Source organism: Chiloscyllium punctatum, chromosome 27 (genome assembly GCF_047496795.1).
Source record: "Chiloscyllium punctatum isolate Juve2018m chromosome 27, sChiPun1.3, whole genome shotgun sequence".
Taxonomy (NCBI): domain Eukaryota; kingdom Metazoa; phylum Chordata; class Chondrichthyes; order Orectolobiformes; family Hemiscylliidae; genus Chiloscyllium; species Chiloscyllium punctatum.
In genome coordinates this window covers 51279200-51298406 of record NC_092765.1, presented here as the reverse complement: position 1 = coordinate 51298406, position 19207 = coordinate 51279200, and the positions used below count along the sequence as shown (strand labels likewise).

At 43.4% G+C, this 19207-nt stretch overlaps 1 protein-coding gene across 1 annotated transcript in view; it reads right to left on the bottom strand.

Annotated features, from left to right (window-relative positions):
- The window catches only part of LOC140453267 (potassium voltage-gated channel subfamily KQT member 4-like), a gene marked incomplete at its 5' end in the record, with an annotated part of 635590 nt that overhangs the window by 116566 nt on the left and 499817 nt on the right, over positions 1-19207 (bottom strand). Inside the window, one exon of the mRNA XM_072547825.1 lies at positions 8894-8982. Within this exon, the coding sequence (XP_072403926.1) occupies positions 8894-8982 (89 nt within the window). The remainder of the gene's footprint in view (positions 1-8893; positions 8983-19207) is intronic.

Sequence of the window (19207 nt, the reverse complement as noted above, 5' to 3'; positions counted from 1 at the left end):
CAGTTCTTTACTGCAGTGTGAGGTCATTGGCCAAAGTGGGTGATTATTCTATTTTGCCAGGCATTCCAACCAGAATTCTATCAACAAATACATTGACTTGGATCCCGTTTATCACCCCTGAGAAAAACAACAGGAAATTACATCACCACAGGAAATGGCATCACCAACCCAAGGAAACCTAAATGCATAAATAAAAAGCAGACCATACCACCAGTACTTCATCTGGAGGTTCACTGATGATGTTACCTAGTATGGTGACAAAACTTTTAAAACCAAACCTTCCAGCTCAGCGAGCAAACCTGCATCCAGAACAACAACCTGAGCTAAAAAACTTCTCAAAACTCATTTAGATTTCTATTTAGATTTCTATTAAGGGTAAACCTTTGTTACATGTACTCAAGTATGAGGTACAAGAGTACAGTGAAAAGTGTACAATGTCGCCATCTTAGCTACAAAATTCCTAGGTACAAAATCTTAGCTGTAGAAATAGAAAATAAAGATATAGGTTAAAAAGCTCAGCACTACAGTCTTAGAATCATAGAGGTCTACAGCATGGAAACAGGCCCTAACTTGCCCATGCTATCCATTTTTCACAATTAAGCTACTTCCATTTGTTTGTGTTTGGTCCATATTCCTCCATACCTATCTCATCCACGTGCCTGACTAAATGTTTCTTAAATGACGAAATTACATTTGCTTCCACCACTACCTCTGGGCAGCCCATTCCAGACACTCACCACCCTCTCTGTGAAACAACTGCCCCTTTGGACCCTTTTGTATTTCTCCTCTCTCACCTTAAACCTATGACCTCTAGTTTCAGACTTCATTACCATTGGGAAAAGCTGTTGGCTAGCTATCTTATCTACACCTCTCATGATTTTATAGACCTCTATAAGATCACCCCTCAGTCTCCTATGCTCTGGGGGAAAGAAGTCCCAGCCTACCCAACCTCCTTATAACTCAAACCTTCCAGTCCATGTAGCATCCTAGTAAATCTTTTCTGCACTCTTTCTGGTTTAATAATATCCTTTCTATAGAAGGATGAGCAGAACTACATGTTGTATACCAAATGTGGCCTTACCAGTCTTGTCCAGCTGTAACAAGATATCCTAACTCCGGAACTCAATGCTCTGACTGATGAAAGCAAGCATATCAAAAGCCTTGTTCCTCATCCTGTCTACTTGTGACTCCACCTTCAAGCAGCTATGAACTTGTACCCTGGATCTCTTTGTTCTATAACACTCTCATGACCCTATCGTTGACTGGCCTGATTTGACCCACCAAAATGTAACATCTGCATTTATCTAAATTAAACTCTACAGTCATTTTAGTATAAAAGTGGAAAAATAAAGAAATAAAGCTAAAGTGTCAAATATTACATGGGCCTGCAAATGCTCCAAGCTGGGCTTACCCCAATAGGGCTCATTCTGCTCTGCACTGGGTATGCTTTCTTGTACGGGGCTAAGACCCATCTGTATTCACCAACCACCTGCGCTGTCGACTGTTGCAAGGCTTTGACCCAGAGTACCACTTCGCCACTGCCATAATCCTTCAAAACTGACTGCCATTGCTACCACCTTTCATTGCTGACCACCACTGATGCCATCCTTCGCTACCGTCATCTGGGCTTGGATTGGGCCCCAGCCGCTGCTGTGCTTCATTGCCACCTTAGTCACCTCACTGCAAAGTCCCGCTCTAGTACAGCTCCGGACACTGATGCAGCATGATGCTGCCTTCTGGCTGACATCAATGTCCCACAGTCACTGCTTTATTAAGCAACTTGATTTCTCACCAGGGATCTGACTAAATTAGATTTTGTTTCATTGCTCTTGAGCCTGTTGGTGGATGCCAGGAATCTCAGACTCATAATCTTTAGCCTATGGTGAGTTTAAAATATTGGGTGAACAGGGTCTTCTTTGCTTATGGTGCTAATTCTGACTGGAGTTTGATAGCAGAAGCCCTTTATCTAATCTGTTGGGAATACATATTTAAGGACAAACTTGGAAAACTGGGAGATTCAAAGTATTTTCTGGATTGAAAAGGGTGTTACCATGTGACTTCTTGGAAATTAAGGCAACAGTTTAATGTGTGCTGTGGTTGGCCTTTGTGCAAATTGTTGCCCAGAAACCCTTTCTGATTCTATTGTACAGATTCAAGCTTCAGACTGAAGAAAGCATTTCAAAGCTGGAAGTGCTTCCTGAAATCCTTTTCTCAGGAAAAATTTTTGAAAACTGATAGAATTATCAAATACCAGTATTTCTGTTTCCTGCTAAAATCATAAGGGAAGAAGACTCAAATCAAAGTTGACTGGAATCAGAATTGAGGAGAAAGTGAGGACTGCAGATGCTGGAGATCAGAGCTGAAAATGTGTTGCTGGAAAAGCGCAGCAGGTCAGGCAGCATCCAAGAAGCAGGAGAATCGACGTTTCGGGCATCAGCCCTTCTTCAGGAATGAGGAAAGTGTGTCCAGCAGGCTAAGGTAAAAGGTAGGGAGGAGGGACTTGGGGGAGGGGCATTGGGAATGCGAGAGCTGGAGGGAGGTCAAGGTGAGGGTGATAGGCCGGAGTGTGGTGGGGCGGAGAGATCAGGAAGAAGATTGCAGGTTAGGAAGGCGGTGCTGAGTTTGAGGGATTTGACTGAGACAAGGTGGGGGGAGGGGAAATGAGGAAACTGGAGAAATCTTAGTTCATCCCTGCGGTTGGAGGGTTCCCAGGCGGAAGATGAGGCCCTCTTCCTCCAACCGTCATGTTGCCATGGTCTGGCGATGGAGGAGGCCAAGGACCTGCATGTCTTTGGTGGAGTGGGAGGGGGAGTTGAAGTGTTGGGCTACGGGGTGGTTGGGTAGGTTGGTCCGGGTGTCCCAGAGGTGTTCTCTGAAAAGTTCCGCAAGTAGGTGACCTGTCTCCCCAATATAGAGGAGGCCACATCGGGTGCAGTGGATGCAATAGATGATGTGTGTGGAGGTGCAGGTGAATTCATTGCGAATATGGAAGTGTCCCTTGGGGCCTTGGATGGAAGTAAGGGGGGAGGTGTGGGCACAAGTTTTGCATTTCTTGCAGTTGCAGGGGAAGGGGCCGGGAGTGGAGGTTGGGTTGGTGGGGGGTGTGGACCTGACGAGGGAGTCACGGAGGAAGTGGTCTTTTCGGAATGCTGATAGGGGAGGGGAGGGAAATCTGTTCCTGGTGGTGGGGTCCGTTTGGAGGTGGTGGAAATGATAACGGATGATACGCTGGACATGGAGGTTGGTGGGGTGGTAGGTGAGGACCAGTGAGGTTCTGTCCTGGTGGTGGTTGGAGAGGTGGGGCTCAAGGGCGGAGGAGCGGGAAGTGGAAGAGATGCAGTGGAGGGCATCGTCGACTACGTCTGGGGGAAATTGTGGTCCTTGAAGAAGGAGGCCATCTGGGTGGTACGGTTTTGGAACTGGTCTTCCTGGGAGCAGATGCGGCGGAGATGAAGGAATTGGGAATATGGGATGGCGTTTTTACAGGGGGCAGGGTGGGAGGAGGTGTAGGCAAGGTAGCTGTGGTAGTCGGTCGGTTTATAGTAAATGTCCGTGTCAATTCGGTCACCAGAGATAGAAATGGAAAGGTCTAGGAAGTGGAGGGAGGAGTCTGAGACGGTCCAGGTGAATTTGAGGTTGGGGTGGAAGGTGTTGGTAAAGTGGATGAACTGTTCAACCTCCTCGTGGGAGCACGAGGCAGCGCCGATACAGTCATCGATGTAGCGGAGGAAAAGGTGGGGCGTGGGGCCAGTGTAGCTGCGGAGATGGACTGTTCCACTTATCCTACCGAAGAGGCAGGCATAGCTGGGGCCCATGCAGGTGCCCATGGCTACTCCTTTGGTTTGGAGGAAGTGGGAGGATTGGAAAGAGAAGTTGTTCAGGGTGAGGACCAGTTCAGTCAGTCGAAGGAGGGTGTCAGTGGAAGGGTACTTGTTGGTACGGTGGGAAAGGAAGAAGCAGAGGGCTTTAAGTCCTTCGTGATGGGGGAGGGAGGTGTACAGGGACTGGATGTCCATGGTGAAGATAAGGCATTGGGGACCGGGGAAGCAAAAATCATGGAGGAGGTGGAGGGCGTGGGTGGTGTCCCGAACGTAGGTGGGGAGTTCTTGGACTAAGGGGGACAGGACCGTGTCGAGGTATACAGAGATGAGTTCGGTGGGGCAGGAACATGCTGAGACAATAGGTCGGCCGGGGCAGTCAGGTTTGTGGATTTTGGGCAGGAGGTAGAAACGGGCGGTGCGGGGTTGTGGGACTATGAGGTTGGAGGCGGTGGATGGAAGATCCCCTGAGGTGATGAGGTTCCGTAGGCAGGTGCTGAGGAAGGAGATGTGGCTGTGGTAGCGAGTCTGTTTGAGAACGTGGCTGAAGAGCTGGCTGTGGTAGCGAGTCCGTTTGAGAACATGGTTGAAGAGCTTCAGCACCTGCCTACGGAACAACACTCTCACAGAGTCTCAAACTCCTCCCTCCCCTTCCTAGACCTTTCCATTTCCATCTCGGGTGACCGAATCGACACGGACATTTACTATAAACCGACCGACTCCCACCCTGCCCCCTGTAAAAACGCCATCCCATATTCCCAATTCCTTCGTCTCCGCCGCATCTGCTCCCAGGAGGACCAGTTCCAAAACTGTACCACCTAGATGGCCTCCTTCTTCAAGGACCGCAATTTCCCCCCAGACGTAGTCGATGTTGCCCTCCACTGCATCTCTTCCACTTCCCACTCCTCCGCCCTTGAGCCCCACCCCTCCAACCGCCACCAGGACAGAACCCCGCTGGTCCTCACCTACCACCCCACCAACCTCCATGTCCAGCGTATCATCCGCCATCATTTCCGCCACCTCCAAACGGACCCCACCACCAGGGACAGATTTCTCTCCCCTCCCCTATCAGCGTTCCGAAAAGACCACTCCCTCCGTGACTCCCTCGTCAGGTCCACACCCCCCACCAACCCAACCTCCACTCCCGGCACCTTCCCCTGCAACCGCAAGAAATGCAAAACTTGTGCCCACACCTCCCCCCTTACTTCCCTCCAAGGCCCCAAGGGACACTTCCATATCCACCACAAATTCACCTGCACCTCCACACACATCATCTATTGCATCCGCTGCACCCGATGTGGCCTCCTCTATATTGGGGAGACAGGCCGCCTACTTGCGGAACGTTTCAGAGAACACCTCTGGGACACCCGGACCAACCAATCCAACCACCCCGTAGCCCAACACTTCAACTCCCCCTCCCACTCCACCAAAGACATGCAGGTCCTTGGCCTCCTCCATCGCCAGACCATGGCAACACGACTGTTGGAGGAAGAGTGCCTCATCTTCCGCCTGAGAACCCTCCAACCACAAGGGATGAACTCAGATTTCTCCAGTTTCCTCATTTCCCCTCCCCCCACCTTGTCTCAGTCAAATCCCTCAAACTCAGCACCGCCTTCCTAACCTGCAATCTTCTTCCTGACCTCTCAGCCCCCACCCCAGTCCGGCCTATCACCCTCACCTTGACCTCCCTCCACCTATCGCATTGCCAATGCCCCTCCCCCAAGTCCCTCCTCCCTACCTTTTACTTTAGCCTGCTGGACACACTTTCCTCATTCCTGAAGAAGGGCTGATGCCCGAAACGTCGATTCTCCTGTTCCTTGGATGCTGCCTGACCTGCTGCGCTTTTCCAGCAACACATTTTCAGCTGGAATCAGAATAGGACATCTATCTATGGCTGTCAGCAATTTGGCTTCATCAACATGAAATTCAGTGGACATGAAAAGTCATTATATTTTATCATTAGGTCCTGACACTTAGCCCTCAGGGATTTCCTTTTCCTTTTTGAAATGCATTTTCTCCACATCCTTTTGTATTTTTATTTATTTATTCATGGGATGTGGGTTTCACTGGCTGGACCAGCATTTATAGCCCATCCCTAACTGCCTGGAGTGCAGTTAAGAGTCAATTGCATTATTGTGGATCTGGAGTCACATGTAGGCAGACCAGGTAAGGATGGCAGATTTCCTTACTGAAAGGACATTAGTGAAACAGATGGATATTCCTGACAATCAGCAGTGGTTTCATAGCTATCATTAGACTCTTATTTCTAGATTATTATTGAATTCAAATTCCACAATCTGCCCTGGCAAATTCAAACTCAGGTCCCCAGAACATTATCAAGGTCTCTAGATTAATAGTCTTGCAATAATGCCATGAGGCATTATCTATCCCTATATTCCTTGTGTGAATGTGTCCATGTATGTACAATTTTAATTCTTGATCATAGCTTTAGTATTAATCATTGTTTGCCACTTTCCATTAAAAGGTTTTGCTGATGATAAGTAGTTAGTTTGATTTAATTAAGGAAGTCTGGCTAACTTTTTAAAAGTACTGACTAATAGTACAAAAGAAGTAATTGGCTATTTAATTTATTTAATTAAAGAGTTATATTGAAAATATAACTTGTGGTATGCCAGCTCTTGATTCTATTATCTGTTCTATTATCAGAACAGATGTACTTTTAAGGAAGGAAGTTTGCCATCCTGACCTGGTCTGGCCCCACTCCAGCCCCACAGTTGTGTGGTTGTCTGCCTTCTAAAAAGGTTAGCAAACCACTTAGTTCAAGGGTTGTTAGGGATGGACAACCTGGCCTTACTATTGATAGTGCACAGTAGCATTTCCAGAGACCTTCCCTGCAGGATATGATTTATCCCATGGGAAACATATCTTATATAGGATCTATTCTGAGTTGGCCAGAAGGCTGTTGAATGTAACCTGCTGGCTAACCACACAGAGGTTTGTTAGGCATGTTGGATGTGTCCGTCTCAGGTCTTGACAATACACTCAAACCACACTGGTGCAGTGGACTCCAGATGGTGCAGTCTGAGCTTTAAAATGTCTCTGTTAACTTCATGAGGAAGATATACCCAGGGAGAATATTTTTAATCCAAGTACAACTTTCTCAACTTGTAGGAAAAATGTTTGCAACAAAACAATAAGAGCAAAATACTACAGATGTTGAAAATCTGAATCAAACAGAGAGAATTCTAGAGAAACTCATCAGATATGGCAGCACTTTCAGAAGGATGATGATAATTAACATTTTGAGCACATTATAAGTCATATTGGACTCGAAATGTTATTTCTCTTCCTCGTTAACATCAACTATGATTCTCTGTCCACAGATGCTGCCAGGCCTGCTGAGGTTTTCCAGCGTTCCGTGTATTTGCTGCAACAAAATAATAACTATTTTCTGGATTCAATGTTGGTTTAGGCTTCATTCTTTCTTCAATTGCTTCAGTAATGTTGGTGTAAGCAGATACCTTTGTGTTTTGGAGGGGCACTTTCAAATAGATGGGAACTGCCAATTGGGTAAGAGCTAGGGTGAGAATCGCCAACTCCAAACCATCTGGTCTTATAAAACTTTTAACCATTCAAGAATAGGACAAACTCCATGATATCCACCCCGTGACCCCTGCCACTGGTTTTCCAGCAGCTATGTAGCTCTGGTTTGATTCATTAGATTATTCTGATGCTTGTCCCTATTTAAACTGAATGAATGCTTTCAGGAACTTTGGAAACCAACCGTTTGTAACTGATGCATTAGAGCAATAGAGGAGACAAGGGTGCTTTTATAACAGATGTTATGTTTTTGTAACGATATTATTCTGCAAACATGCAATGATTGTGATTAGCACAAAAACTCTCTGCCTAAAGTTCATTTCCTCTTTACCTGAACAATTGAAGCTGAAATTCTGAGTCGGACAGGAACCATCAATCTCGTGCTGTTTAGGGACTATTTTAATGTAAATTTAAAAACATGTCATAACAAGTGAAAGAAAACTTGGGGTATCTATGGATCAAAGAATGATTGTTTTTTCATACTAAGCAGTTTTCAAACAATTCAGTGTGCAGTGCCCTACATGCTTATGAAAATAACATTGAATCAAATGAATCTAATCTCTCCAATGTCAACCTGGAAAACTAAATATAAAGTCCTCCCACTACAAACACTCCTGAGTGGTCATGGGTACTTCATGGAAAATAAATCAGGAAAAAAATAGAATTTACACAATGCCAGGACAACATGGAAATGGGGACATGAAAACTGTGACACAGGCTGCTGCTGTCTCTTTTCCCATTACAGGACAATGGGCGTGTGCAAGCTCTTCAATACCAGTGAATATGGCAGTAATATAACTGCAATAGTGCACAACAAAGAGAAAGGAACCTTTTTTCTTGGTCTGCCGGCAACCACAAGTCGCATACAAGAAACACATATCGTCTCAAAGTATTCTTTTTAAAGTTTTCAAGCAATAATGCTTCAATAATAAAGAATTTGCTGACGCTTAGGTTCCAGATTATACATTATTAATTGTCACTTGGGCAAAACAATGACTTAGTATTAGTTTTTGTCTTTAATTAGCAATTTGAAAAATAAAAACTTTCAGGAGGACCACATTTCTCTTGAGGATGTGGATTCATGTTACGCTTCCACCTGCAACCTTTCTACTCTCCACTTGCGAGCCTGGAGAATGAGCATTGATATGCACAATGACTATAAGAGAAGCATATCAAGCCTAGACTTGCATGCAATTACAAAAGTACACCAACAGCAGTGAAGTGAGAACTGGTTTTCCCCCTTCTGGGGCACTAAGGCCAAAAATTGAATTTTCAAGATTTCACTTGCAAGCTCCTGCAATGTTCAGATTATATTTATCAGGGATCAAGACTTCTGGGCCCAGAAATAATCAGTCCTGTAAGATCTCAATGGACTGCCTGGCAGAACAATTAAATTGGTATTTTCTCTTCATTGGAACAACACAGATTAGACAGAGTGAATACTGAAGTCAGGTAGAGACTGAAAGGCAGGTTGATACAACATATTGTTACTTCAGTGGTCTGTGGGTACATGCCTGAACGAAGGTAGAACACTGTCATAGTAATACCAGGTGGCTGTCAGGTATGGCCGACTCACATCTGTAGAGTAGAGACGCCAAGCAGCCTGGATAAATAAAACAGAGAAAGACACACACCAACAGATCAAACCATCAAACAGGACAGGACAAAAGAAAGCAAAATAAAAAGTGGCACATAAAACACCATGCAAGATAATGGGAATTTTACACTGAGAGCAATTTCATAGATTAATGAGGCATTGCAGCTTCATATGCATAAGGAAACAGTATGTACAATTACTGGTGCGTGTAAAATAATATACAATAATCTATAACACTGTTGAAATCTGCAAATTAATTACAAAGTTGTGATTAAAACGATTCAGATACTTGGCAATATTGCAGTGAACGGTGAATGCTCACCCCGAATGAGTTCCAAGGACATTTGTTTTTAATGCATTTGAATATTTTCTTCTCATCAAGACAACAAGAGGGCCTAGAAAAGTGCTTTTAGAATGTCATCACCCTCTACTCCCTCACCAATTGCCTGAACTTCACTTCTGAACATATTGTGAGTGGCCACACATGGTTCTATCGTGGGGAGTTTCATAACACTCATCATCAACGTCCATCACCAACAGCAAGACAATTTCTTAGAATCCTCACTTCTAGCACTGTATGTGCAGCATTGTTTCAGCGACACAAAACAATTCCTATGAGGTGCTGATATTAGGAGTAATATCAACACTGACTTTCAGTCCTTGCTCAGGTCCACCGACACATGCTTTACAAACAACTGTTCACACTTCACATTTGTGGGGAATAAGTTAGACTGGAAGTCAGGCTGGGTCACCTGAAAAGAGCCAAAGGGGCTGCTAGTTGCCAAGGTGGGTTGAGCAGAAATCCTGCTTCAGGGTTCTAGCAATGCGTACAAAAATTAAAACAGCACAATGAAACAAAGAGGGTAGGAGGAGTTGCATTTTTGATTCAGGCGAGTATCTCAGCAGTAATCAGAGACGAAATAACTAAAGGATCATCCAGTGAGGCTTTGTGGGTGGAGCTAAGAAATAAACAGGGGTTGGTGATGTTATTGAGGTTGTACAATAAGCCCTTAAATAGTCAACAGGAATTAGAGGAACAAATATGCAGGGAGACTGTGGAAACTTGCAGGAGCAATAGGGTTGTCATAGTTGGGGATTATAATTTTCCTAACATAGATTGCCAGGGTGTTAAAGGCTTAGATGGGGTGGAATTTGTTAAGTGTGTTCAGTAAAGTTTCCTCAAACAGCATATAGAGGGCCCTACTCAGGAAGGGGCAAAACTCTTGGGAAATAGAGCGGGGTAGGTGACTGAGGTGACAGTGGTAGAGCCCTTTGCAACCAGTGACCAGAGTTCTATTAATTTTAAAATAGTTGTGGAGAGGTCAAAGCTGGTCCAAGGCTCAAGTTCTAAATTTGGCAAAGCAAATTTTGATAGAATTAGACTTAAGCTTAAAGGGGTTGATTGGAGTAGTTTGTTTGCAGGCAAAGGGATTTCCGGCAAGTGAGTGGCTTTTAAAATCGAGATAGCTAGAGTTCAAGGTCTACAGGTTCCTGTGAGGGTGAGAGGCAGGTTTGACAGGAATAGGGAACCCTGGATGACAAGAGATTTTGAGGCTTTGACCAGAAAAAACGAGGCATGGCTCAGGTACAGGTAGCTGGGATCAAGGGAATATCTGGAGATATATAGGGGATGCAGAAGTTTACTGAAGAAGGAAATCAGGAAGGCAAAAAGGGGGCATGAGATAGCCTTGGCTGAGAAGATTAGTATAATCCAAAAAGGTTCATTAAGTATACTAAAGGAAAAAGAATAAAAGAAAATGAAAAAGGACAGGGCCCCTCAAGGACGATAGTAGACATTTATGTGTATAACTACAGGAGATGTGCGAGATCCTCAATGAATACTTATCGTCTGTGTTTACGATGGAGAAGGACATGAAGACTTGGGAACTTGGGGAGGTTAGTGGTCATATCTTTGGGGACAGTCTATATCACAGTAGAGGAGGTGTTGGATGTACTGGAATGTATGGAGGTGAATAAATCTCCTGGTCCTGACTAGATATACCCAAGATCACTGGAGGAGGCTGGAGAAGAAATTGCAGGGGTCCTTGCTGATATTTTTGCATCATTGTTAGTCACTAGTGAGGTCCTGGAAGACTGGAGGGTCGCGAATGTTGTGCTCTCACTCAAGAAGGGCTGCAAAGAAAAACCTTGGAACTATAGACCAGTAAGCTTAACATTTGTGGAAGGTACATTACTTGAGAAGATTCTGATAAGATATACATGCATTTGAAAAGACAGGGTTAGGAATAATCAGCATGGCTTTGTGCATGGGAGATCATGCCTCACAAATTTGTTAGAGGTCTTTGACAAAGTGACCAGGAAAGTTGATGAAGGCAGGGCTGTAGACGTAGTCTATATGGATTTCAGTAGGGCCTTTGATAAGGTTCTACATGGTAGGCTGCTCTGGAAGGTTAGATCGCATGGAATCCAGGGGGAGCTGGCAAATTGGATTGGTGGAAGGAAGCAGAGAGTAATAGTGGAAGAATCTTTGTCAGACTGGAGGCTTGTGACTAGTGGTGCACCTCAGGCATTGATGCTGGGCCCATTGCTGTTTGTTATTTATATCAATGATTTGGTTTAGAATATATAAGGCATGATTAGTAAGCTTGCAAATGACATTAAAATAGGCAGTATCATGGACAGTGAGGAAGATTACCAGAAATTGCAGCAGGATCTTGATCAGCTGGGGAAGTGGGCCGAGAAATGGCAAAAAGAGTTTAATATAGATACGTGAGAGGTCTTGCATCTTGGAAAGTCAAATCAAGAGAGGAGCTTCATGGTGAATGGTAGGGCATTAAAGAGTGCAGTGGAAGTGAGGGACTTTGGAGTTCAGGTGCAGAGTTCTCTGAGAATGGAATCATAGGGAGACAAGGCAGTGAAGAAGGCTTTTGGCAGACAGGCCTTCATCAGTCAGGGCACTGAGTACAGAAGTTGGGAAGTTATGTTGCAGTTGTACAGGATGTTGGTGAGGTCACACTTGGGAGTATTGTGTTCAGTTTTGGTCACTTGCTACAGAAGGATGTCATTAAATTGGAAAGAGTGCAGATTAACAAGGATGTTGCCGGACTCAACAGTCTGAGTTATAGAGAGAGGTTGGATAAACTCGGATTTTTTCTTTAGAGTGTCGGAGACTTGGGGAGAAGGGTGGTTATAGAAGTGCATAACATGTGAGTTATGGACAGAGTGAATGCACTTAGTCTTTTTCCCAGGGTTGGAGAATCGAGGACTAGAATGCATCAGTTTAAGGTTAGAGGAAAAGAACAAAAGGGAACCCGAGGCGAGACGTATATGGAATGAGCTGCCAGGGGAAGTGGTTGAGGTGGGTATATTAACAACATTTAAAAGGGATTTGGACAAATACGTGGATAAGAAAGGTTGAGAAGGATATGGGCCAAGTGCAGGGAAATGGGGTTAGCGTTGATGGACATTTTGGTCAGCATGGACCAGTTTGGGCTGAAGGGCCTGTCTCCATGCTGTAGGACCCTATGACTCTATATACCAACAACTCACCCAGGCTCCTCAAATAACACGTTCCAAACGCTACATCTAAAAAAAAAACAAGGGCAGCAGACACACAGGAACATCACCACCTTAAAGTTCCCCTCCAGGCTGCACATCATCCTGACTGGTTCAAAATCGTAGAATCCCCTTCTTAACAGCATCTTCAGCTCAAGGACTGTATCAGTTCAAGAAAACAACTCACCACCCAACTGCTTCAGGGATGGACAATAAATACCTTGCAAGAACTGTAACAAACACTACATCGGACAAACAGGCAGAAAACTAGCCACCAGGATACATGAACATCAATTAGCCATAAAAAGACATGACACACTCTCATTAGTATCCTTACATATAGATTTGGAAGGACACCATTTCAACTAGGACAACACATCCATCCTAGGACAACACATCCATCCCAGGACATGGCTAACAGAGACACACACGAGAATTCCTTGAAGCATGGCATTCCAACCGGAACTCTATCAACAAACACATTGACTTGGATCTCATTTACCCACCCATTGAGAAAAAGAACCAGAAATGACATCATCACGGGAAATGACATCACTAACCCAAGAAAACCTAAACATATAAATAGAAAGCGGGCCATGCCACCAGTGCTTCATCCGGAGGCTCACTGATGATGTTACCTAATATGATGACAAAACATCTGACAACAAACCTTCCAGCTCAGCGAGCAAACCTACATCCATGGGCAATAAATCCTAGACAGCAGCCCATGATATACTAAAACAAAATTCCTCAACCCCTTATAATCCTCTCAACTCCTTCATATGCCCTGATACTCATTTGTAACCGTATACATTCTGCATACCCCATATGGCTCCTTATGTTCCCTATACGCCTCCAAACATTCCCCATTGCCACTCAATACCCCTTTATTAACTTACTGCCAACTCATAGTTTCTACTATTTCTTACCTTGTACCTTCAAGTAACCATGTATCTATCAAAAAAGTCCTTTTATTTAAAGTTCAATATTACAAACTGTACTTTCTTGACATGTATGGCACTCCTTTGACAGTTGCAAAGGGTTTATTCACTTTTTCAGAACAACCTTCTCTATTGTCAACAATCTCAAAGACTACCTGGCACACCATGAATACCGAAGACCCCCAAAAAGAGAGCATGATCCCACTTCAAAAAGATGTTCTTGACAAGAACCGAATATCTGCAATGGCATTCAAATTAATCCATGAAGTTCAAATCAGTTCTCAGCAAGTGTACTTTGTATGCACAGACTTCCAGGCGAAAGGAACATTAAAATCTCACTCCAGTGGATGCAGTTGAAGATTTCAATGCCCAGCTGCCTCTGCAAAGCATGGTGGCACAAACCCGGCCTGACTCCCCCATCCCCACAAAAATGAGAATGCTTTGTTCTGGGGTGAAACTTGTGATTTCAGGGCACTCTTGTCATTTCATCATAAAGGCGAGCCTCTCTGTAATGGGTAAAATTAAGGTCATGATTAAAGAAGAATCTTTGCATCTATCAAGCTCTAAGAATTGACAAAATGGATACCTGAGGATACATCTTGTGTTATTACTAGTAACACTAATATTCACTGCAATTTCATTTGTTTTTCTCCACATTTTTGTTCATCAGGATCTGCTTTCCTCCAGAACAATAGCGGGTACTCAGTACTGAGAGTGCAGCTTTGTCAGAGTTTTATGCTTCAGACGGATGTTAAGACTTTTGTCCAGTACATGATAAAGATTTCATGGAATTGATTGATGAAAAGTACAGAATTCTCTCTATGTCATGTCCAATGTTTCTTTGTCAATTAATTGTTCTTTGTATGTTTTTATACCACTATGTAATTTCAATTACACTTTAAACTATTTCACACCAAGGTTGTTTAACTAAACAAGTAGGGTTTTCATCTTTTAGGGCTTTGTATAGTTCTTGTGTTGTAGCAGAGTTAGTATTTCAAGTTCAATACGATGATTCTTTACAGTTCTAAAGGAGAGTCATTTAGAAATGTTAAAGTAAATTTGTAGTAGCCACAATTTTACAGAATACGATGAGGTTGTTTTCATTAAAGCATAGAAGGCTGAGTGTCGTAGACAGATTAAACATTGAGACACCATTACTTGTACTGCAAGGGTCAATAACTAGGAGGCACAATTTAAAGGTGAGAAACAGGAGGTTTAGAGGGGATACGAAGAAAATAATGTTTCCAACCAGAGCAATATGCAACTTACTGGCAAAGGATGGTTGTTGTTGGGACCTTCAAAACATTGAAGAACTATTTAGATGCACACTTTAAACATCATAGCACAAAGGACACAAGCCAAGTGCTGAAAAATAAGATTAGAGTAGATAGCTGCTTGATGATTGGCATAGATAGAATGGCCAAAGACCTTCTTAATATGCTGCAAACACTCTATAATTCTTATTTCTAATAAACTTGTACATTAAAAACAACTCTTCAGCACCAACACTGTCATGCACACATCTGTTTGAGTTTGCTGATCTGATTTCAAAATTGCCTTCTTGCATTCTCCAAGTTCCAAAACAATGAATGAGCTCCTCAAGGAATTTAACAGAGCCAAGCAGAATCCTGGCTTCCCCAGTCACCTGGGCTTTGAAAATTAAAGCATCCCCAAAAGTCTCAGGGCACTGACACACCAGCATTTTTTTCAAAACTTACGCCAATCTCATCTCTGACAGCAACCGAAAATCAACTGCTTGATTAAAAAATCAAGGAAACTTTGAGGTCCGATGAAGGGCTTTTGCCCGAAACGTCGATTTTCCTGCTCCTCAGATGCTGCCTGACCTGCTGTGCTTTTCCAGCAACACTCTAATAATCTAGATAATTTAATTGATTGTCCAATCCTATTACTTAATTATTAATTTGGTTACTGTTTAAAAAACAAATGCATGCATGGCTCTGTTGTAGCTTCGGCCAATTCTATTGCCAGCGGTGTCCTGAATATGGTGACTGCTTGTCATGATGGCATTTTTGTCAGGTGACCCTCATGCAGAATCAATCAATGAGAACTCTCTGATTTTGTTGTGAGTGAATCCTGAATAAGCATTGATCAAAATTTGTCCACACAGTGGTAAAGAATTCAAGATCGACAGAACAGCATGTAAGCAAAAAGATGGGAAAACTCATTGGGTCCTATAAAGTTTGCCACATCACACAATGTACACCTGCTGACCTACCTCTTAACCCTGAATTCTTTGGGAAGGAAAGAAATTTGAGAAAAACACTGGAATTTCCCTTTGATTTCTTGAGATGTCACACTAAATTTCAGGAAAGTATGACAGTCCATTATTCCTGACATCATACTTAAAGAGCAACTTACCCATAATGACAGAATACATTTCTTGGAACAGTGAAGGAGTGAACCAATATTCACTAAATGTTTAGGGAGCCTATTCCACAGAGTCAACAAATTTAGCCAATCTCATAATCTGACTAAACATGGGTGACCAAGCCATCCAACTTTAATTTCCTTTCCATTACTCTGTATGCCAATGAGATTGTCCTTGCTTGATTCCACTCTTGCCAATATGACTGTAGTTAGAGCATCTCCAACAATTGCTTCTATTTCAGTTCAGGCACCATTTTTTCTGAAATCTTCCAAAAACTGTCCTTAGCCACTATCTTTGCCACATGTCATTTCTTGGTAATGTCATTCAAAACAATGGTATGAACGATCACATAGACACGAATCATATCCAACTCTTATTTCTCTACTATTTCTCTCAATCTCTGCACATTTGTCAAGATATCTGCTCAATATCAAAAATTAAATTAACCATATTTCCTTTTCAGTTAAATCTTGCACTAAAGCTCATGTTAAAACAAAGGATTGTTAAGGTGCAGAGGAACCCAAGATTTTATAGTGTCTCTGTGTTTTTTGTTATGAAGATTTTACAAATATATTAAGGACAAAAGGGTAACTAGGGAGAGAATAGGGCCCCTTAGAGATCAGCAAGGCAGCCTATGTGTGGAACCATAGGACATGGGTGAGATATGAAATGAGTATACTGCATCAGTGTTTACTGTTGAGAAGGACATGGCAGATATAAAATGTGGGGAATTAGATGGTGACATCTTGAAGAATGTTCATATTACAGAGCAGAAGGTGCTGGATGTCTTGAAACGCATGAAAGTGGATAAATGCCTATGACCTGGTCAGGTGTACTCTAGAACTCTGTGGGAAGCTAGGAAAGTGATTGCTTGGACTCTTGCTGAGATATCTGTATCATTGATAGTCACAGGTGAGGTGCCGGATGACTGGAGGTTGGCTAACGTGATGCCACTATCTAAGAAAGGTGGTAAGGAAAAGCCAAGGAATTATAGACCGGTCAACTTGACACTGGTGGTGGGCAAGTTGTTGGAGGGAATCCTGAGGGACAGGATTTACATGTAATTGGAAAGGCAAGGATTGACTCGGGATAGTCAACATGGCTTTGTGAATGGGAAATCATGTCTCACGAACTAATTCAGTTTTTTGAAGAAGTAACAGAATTGATGAGGACAGAGCAGTGGACATGATCAATATGGACTTCAGTAAGGCATTTGACAAGGTTCCTCATGGTAGACTGATTAGCAAGTTTAGATCTCATTGGATAGAGAACTGGCTCGAAGGTAGAAGACAGAGGGTGGTGGTGGAGGGTTGCTTTTCAGACTAGAGGCATGTGACCAGTGGAGTGACACAAGGATCGGTGTTGGTTTCATTGCTTTTCGTCATTTATAGTCATAGAGATGTACAGCATGGAAACAGAACCTTCGATACAACCTGTCCATGCCAACCAGATATCCCAACCCAATCTAGTCCCACCTGCCAGCACCCGGCCCATATCCCTCCAAACCCTTCCTATTCATATATCCATCCAGATGGCTCTTAAATGTTGCAATTGTACCAGCCTCCACCACTCCCTCTGGCAGCTCATTCCATACACCTATCACCCTCTGTGTGAAACAGTTGCCCTGTAGGTCTCTTTTATATCTTTCCCCTCTCACCCTAAACCTATGCCCTCCAGTTCTGGACTCCCCGACCCCAGGGAAAAGACTTTGCCTATTTACCCTATCCATGCCCATCATAATTTTGTAAATCTCTATAAGGTTACCCCTTAGCCTCTGATGCTCCAGGGAAAACAGCCCCAGCCTGTTCAGCCTCTCCCAAAAGCAAAAATCCTCCAACCCTGGCAACATCTTTGTAAATCTTTTCTTACCCTTTCAGGTTTAACAATATCTTATCGATAGGAAGGAGACCAGAATTGCACGCAATATTCCAACAGTGGCCTAACCAATGATGTGAATACAAGAGGTATAGTTAGTAGGTTTGCAGACGACACCAAAATTGGAGGTGTAGTGGACAGCAAAGAAGGTTACTTCAGAGTACAATGAGACCTTGATCAGATAGGTCAATGGGCCGAGGAGTGGCAAATGGAGTTTAATTAGATAAATGTGAGGTGCTTCATTTTGGAAAGACAAATCAGGGCAGAACTTATACACTTAATGGTAAGGTCCGAGGAAGTGTTGCTGAACAAAGACCTTGGAGTGCAGGTTCAGAGTTCCTTGAAAGTGGAGTCACAGGTGGATAGGATAGTGAAGAAGGCGTTTGGTATGCTTTCCATTATTGGTCAGAGTATTGAGTCTAGGAGTTGGGAGGTCATGTTGTAGCTGTCTAGGACATTGGTTATGCCACTTTTGGAATATATTATGCAATTCTGGTCTCTCTCCTATCGGAACGATGTTGTGAAACTTGATAGGGTTCAGAAAAGATTTACAGGATGTTGCCAGGGCTGGAGGATTTGAGCTACAGGTAGAAGCTGAATAGGCTGGAGCGTCGGAGACTGAGGGGTGACCTTATGGAGGTCTATAAAATCATGAGTGGCATAAATAGGGTAAATAGACAAGGTATTTTCCCTGAGGTGTGGGAGTCCAGAACTAGATGGCACAGGTTAAGGTTGAGAGGGGGAAAATTTAAAAGGCATCGAAGGGGCAACATTTTTCATGCAGAGGATGGTGCATGTATTGAATGAGGTGTAGTGGACAGCCAGAGAAAGTGGTGGAGGCTGGTACAATTGCAACGTTTAAAAGGCATCTAGATGGGTATATGAATAGGAAGGGTTTAGGGAAATACGGGCCAAGTGCTGGCAAATGGGACTAGATTAGGTAAGGATATCTAATAGGCATGGACGAGTTGGACCGAAGGGTCTGTTTCCGTGTTGTACATCTCTATGACTCTAAGTGCAAAAGCAGATTTGTACCACTCAGCCCATCAAGTCTGCTCTGTCATTCATTGAGATCATGGCTATTCTGCTAATCCTCAACTCCACCGTCCTACCTTATCCCCACAACCCTTAACTCCCTTATTTATAAACAAAAATCTGTCTACTTCAGCCACAACATATTTAACGACCCAGCCTCAATAGTACTTTGTGGTAAAGGATTCCATAGATTCACCACCTTGTGTGAGAAAAAAAACCTCCTCATTTCTGTCTTAACTGGATGACTCTCTACGAGATTATGCTCTCTTGTTCCAGACTCTCCCACAATTGGAAAAATGCTTTCTCAAGTCCTTTAAGAATCTCATTTGCTTCAATAAGATCTCTCATTCTCCTAAACTTCCAATTCACTCAATCTCTCCACATTAGAAAATCACTCCATATCTGGTATCAATCTGGAGAACCTACTCTAGCCTCCTCCAATGCCAATATATATTTCCTTTGCTGAGGGTTGAAA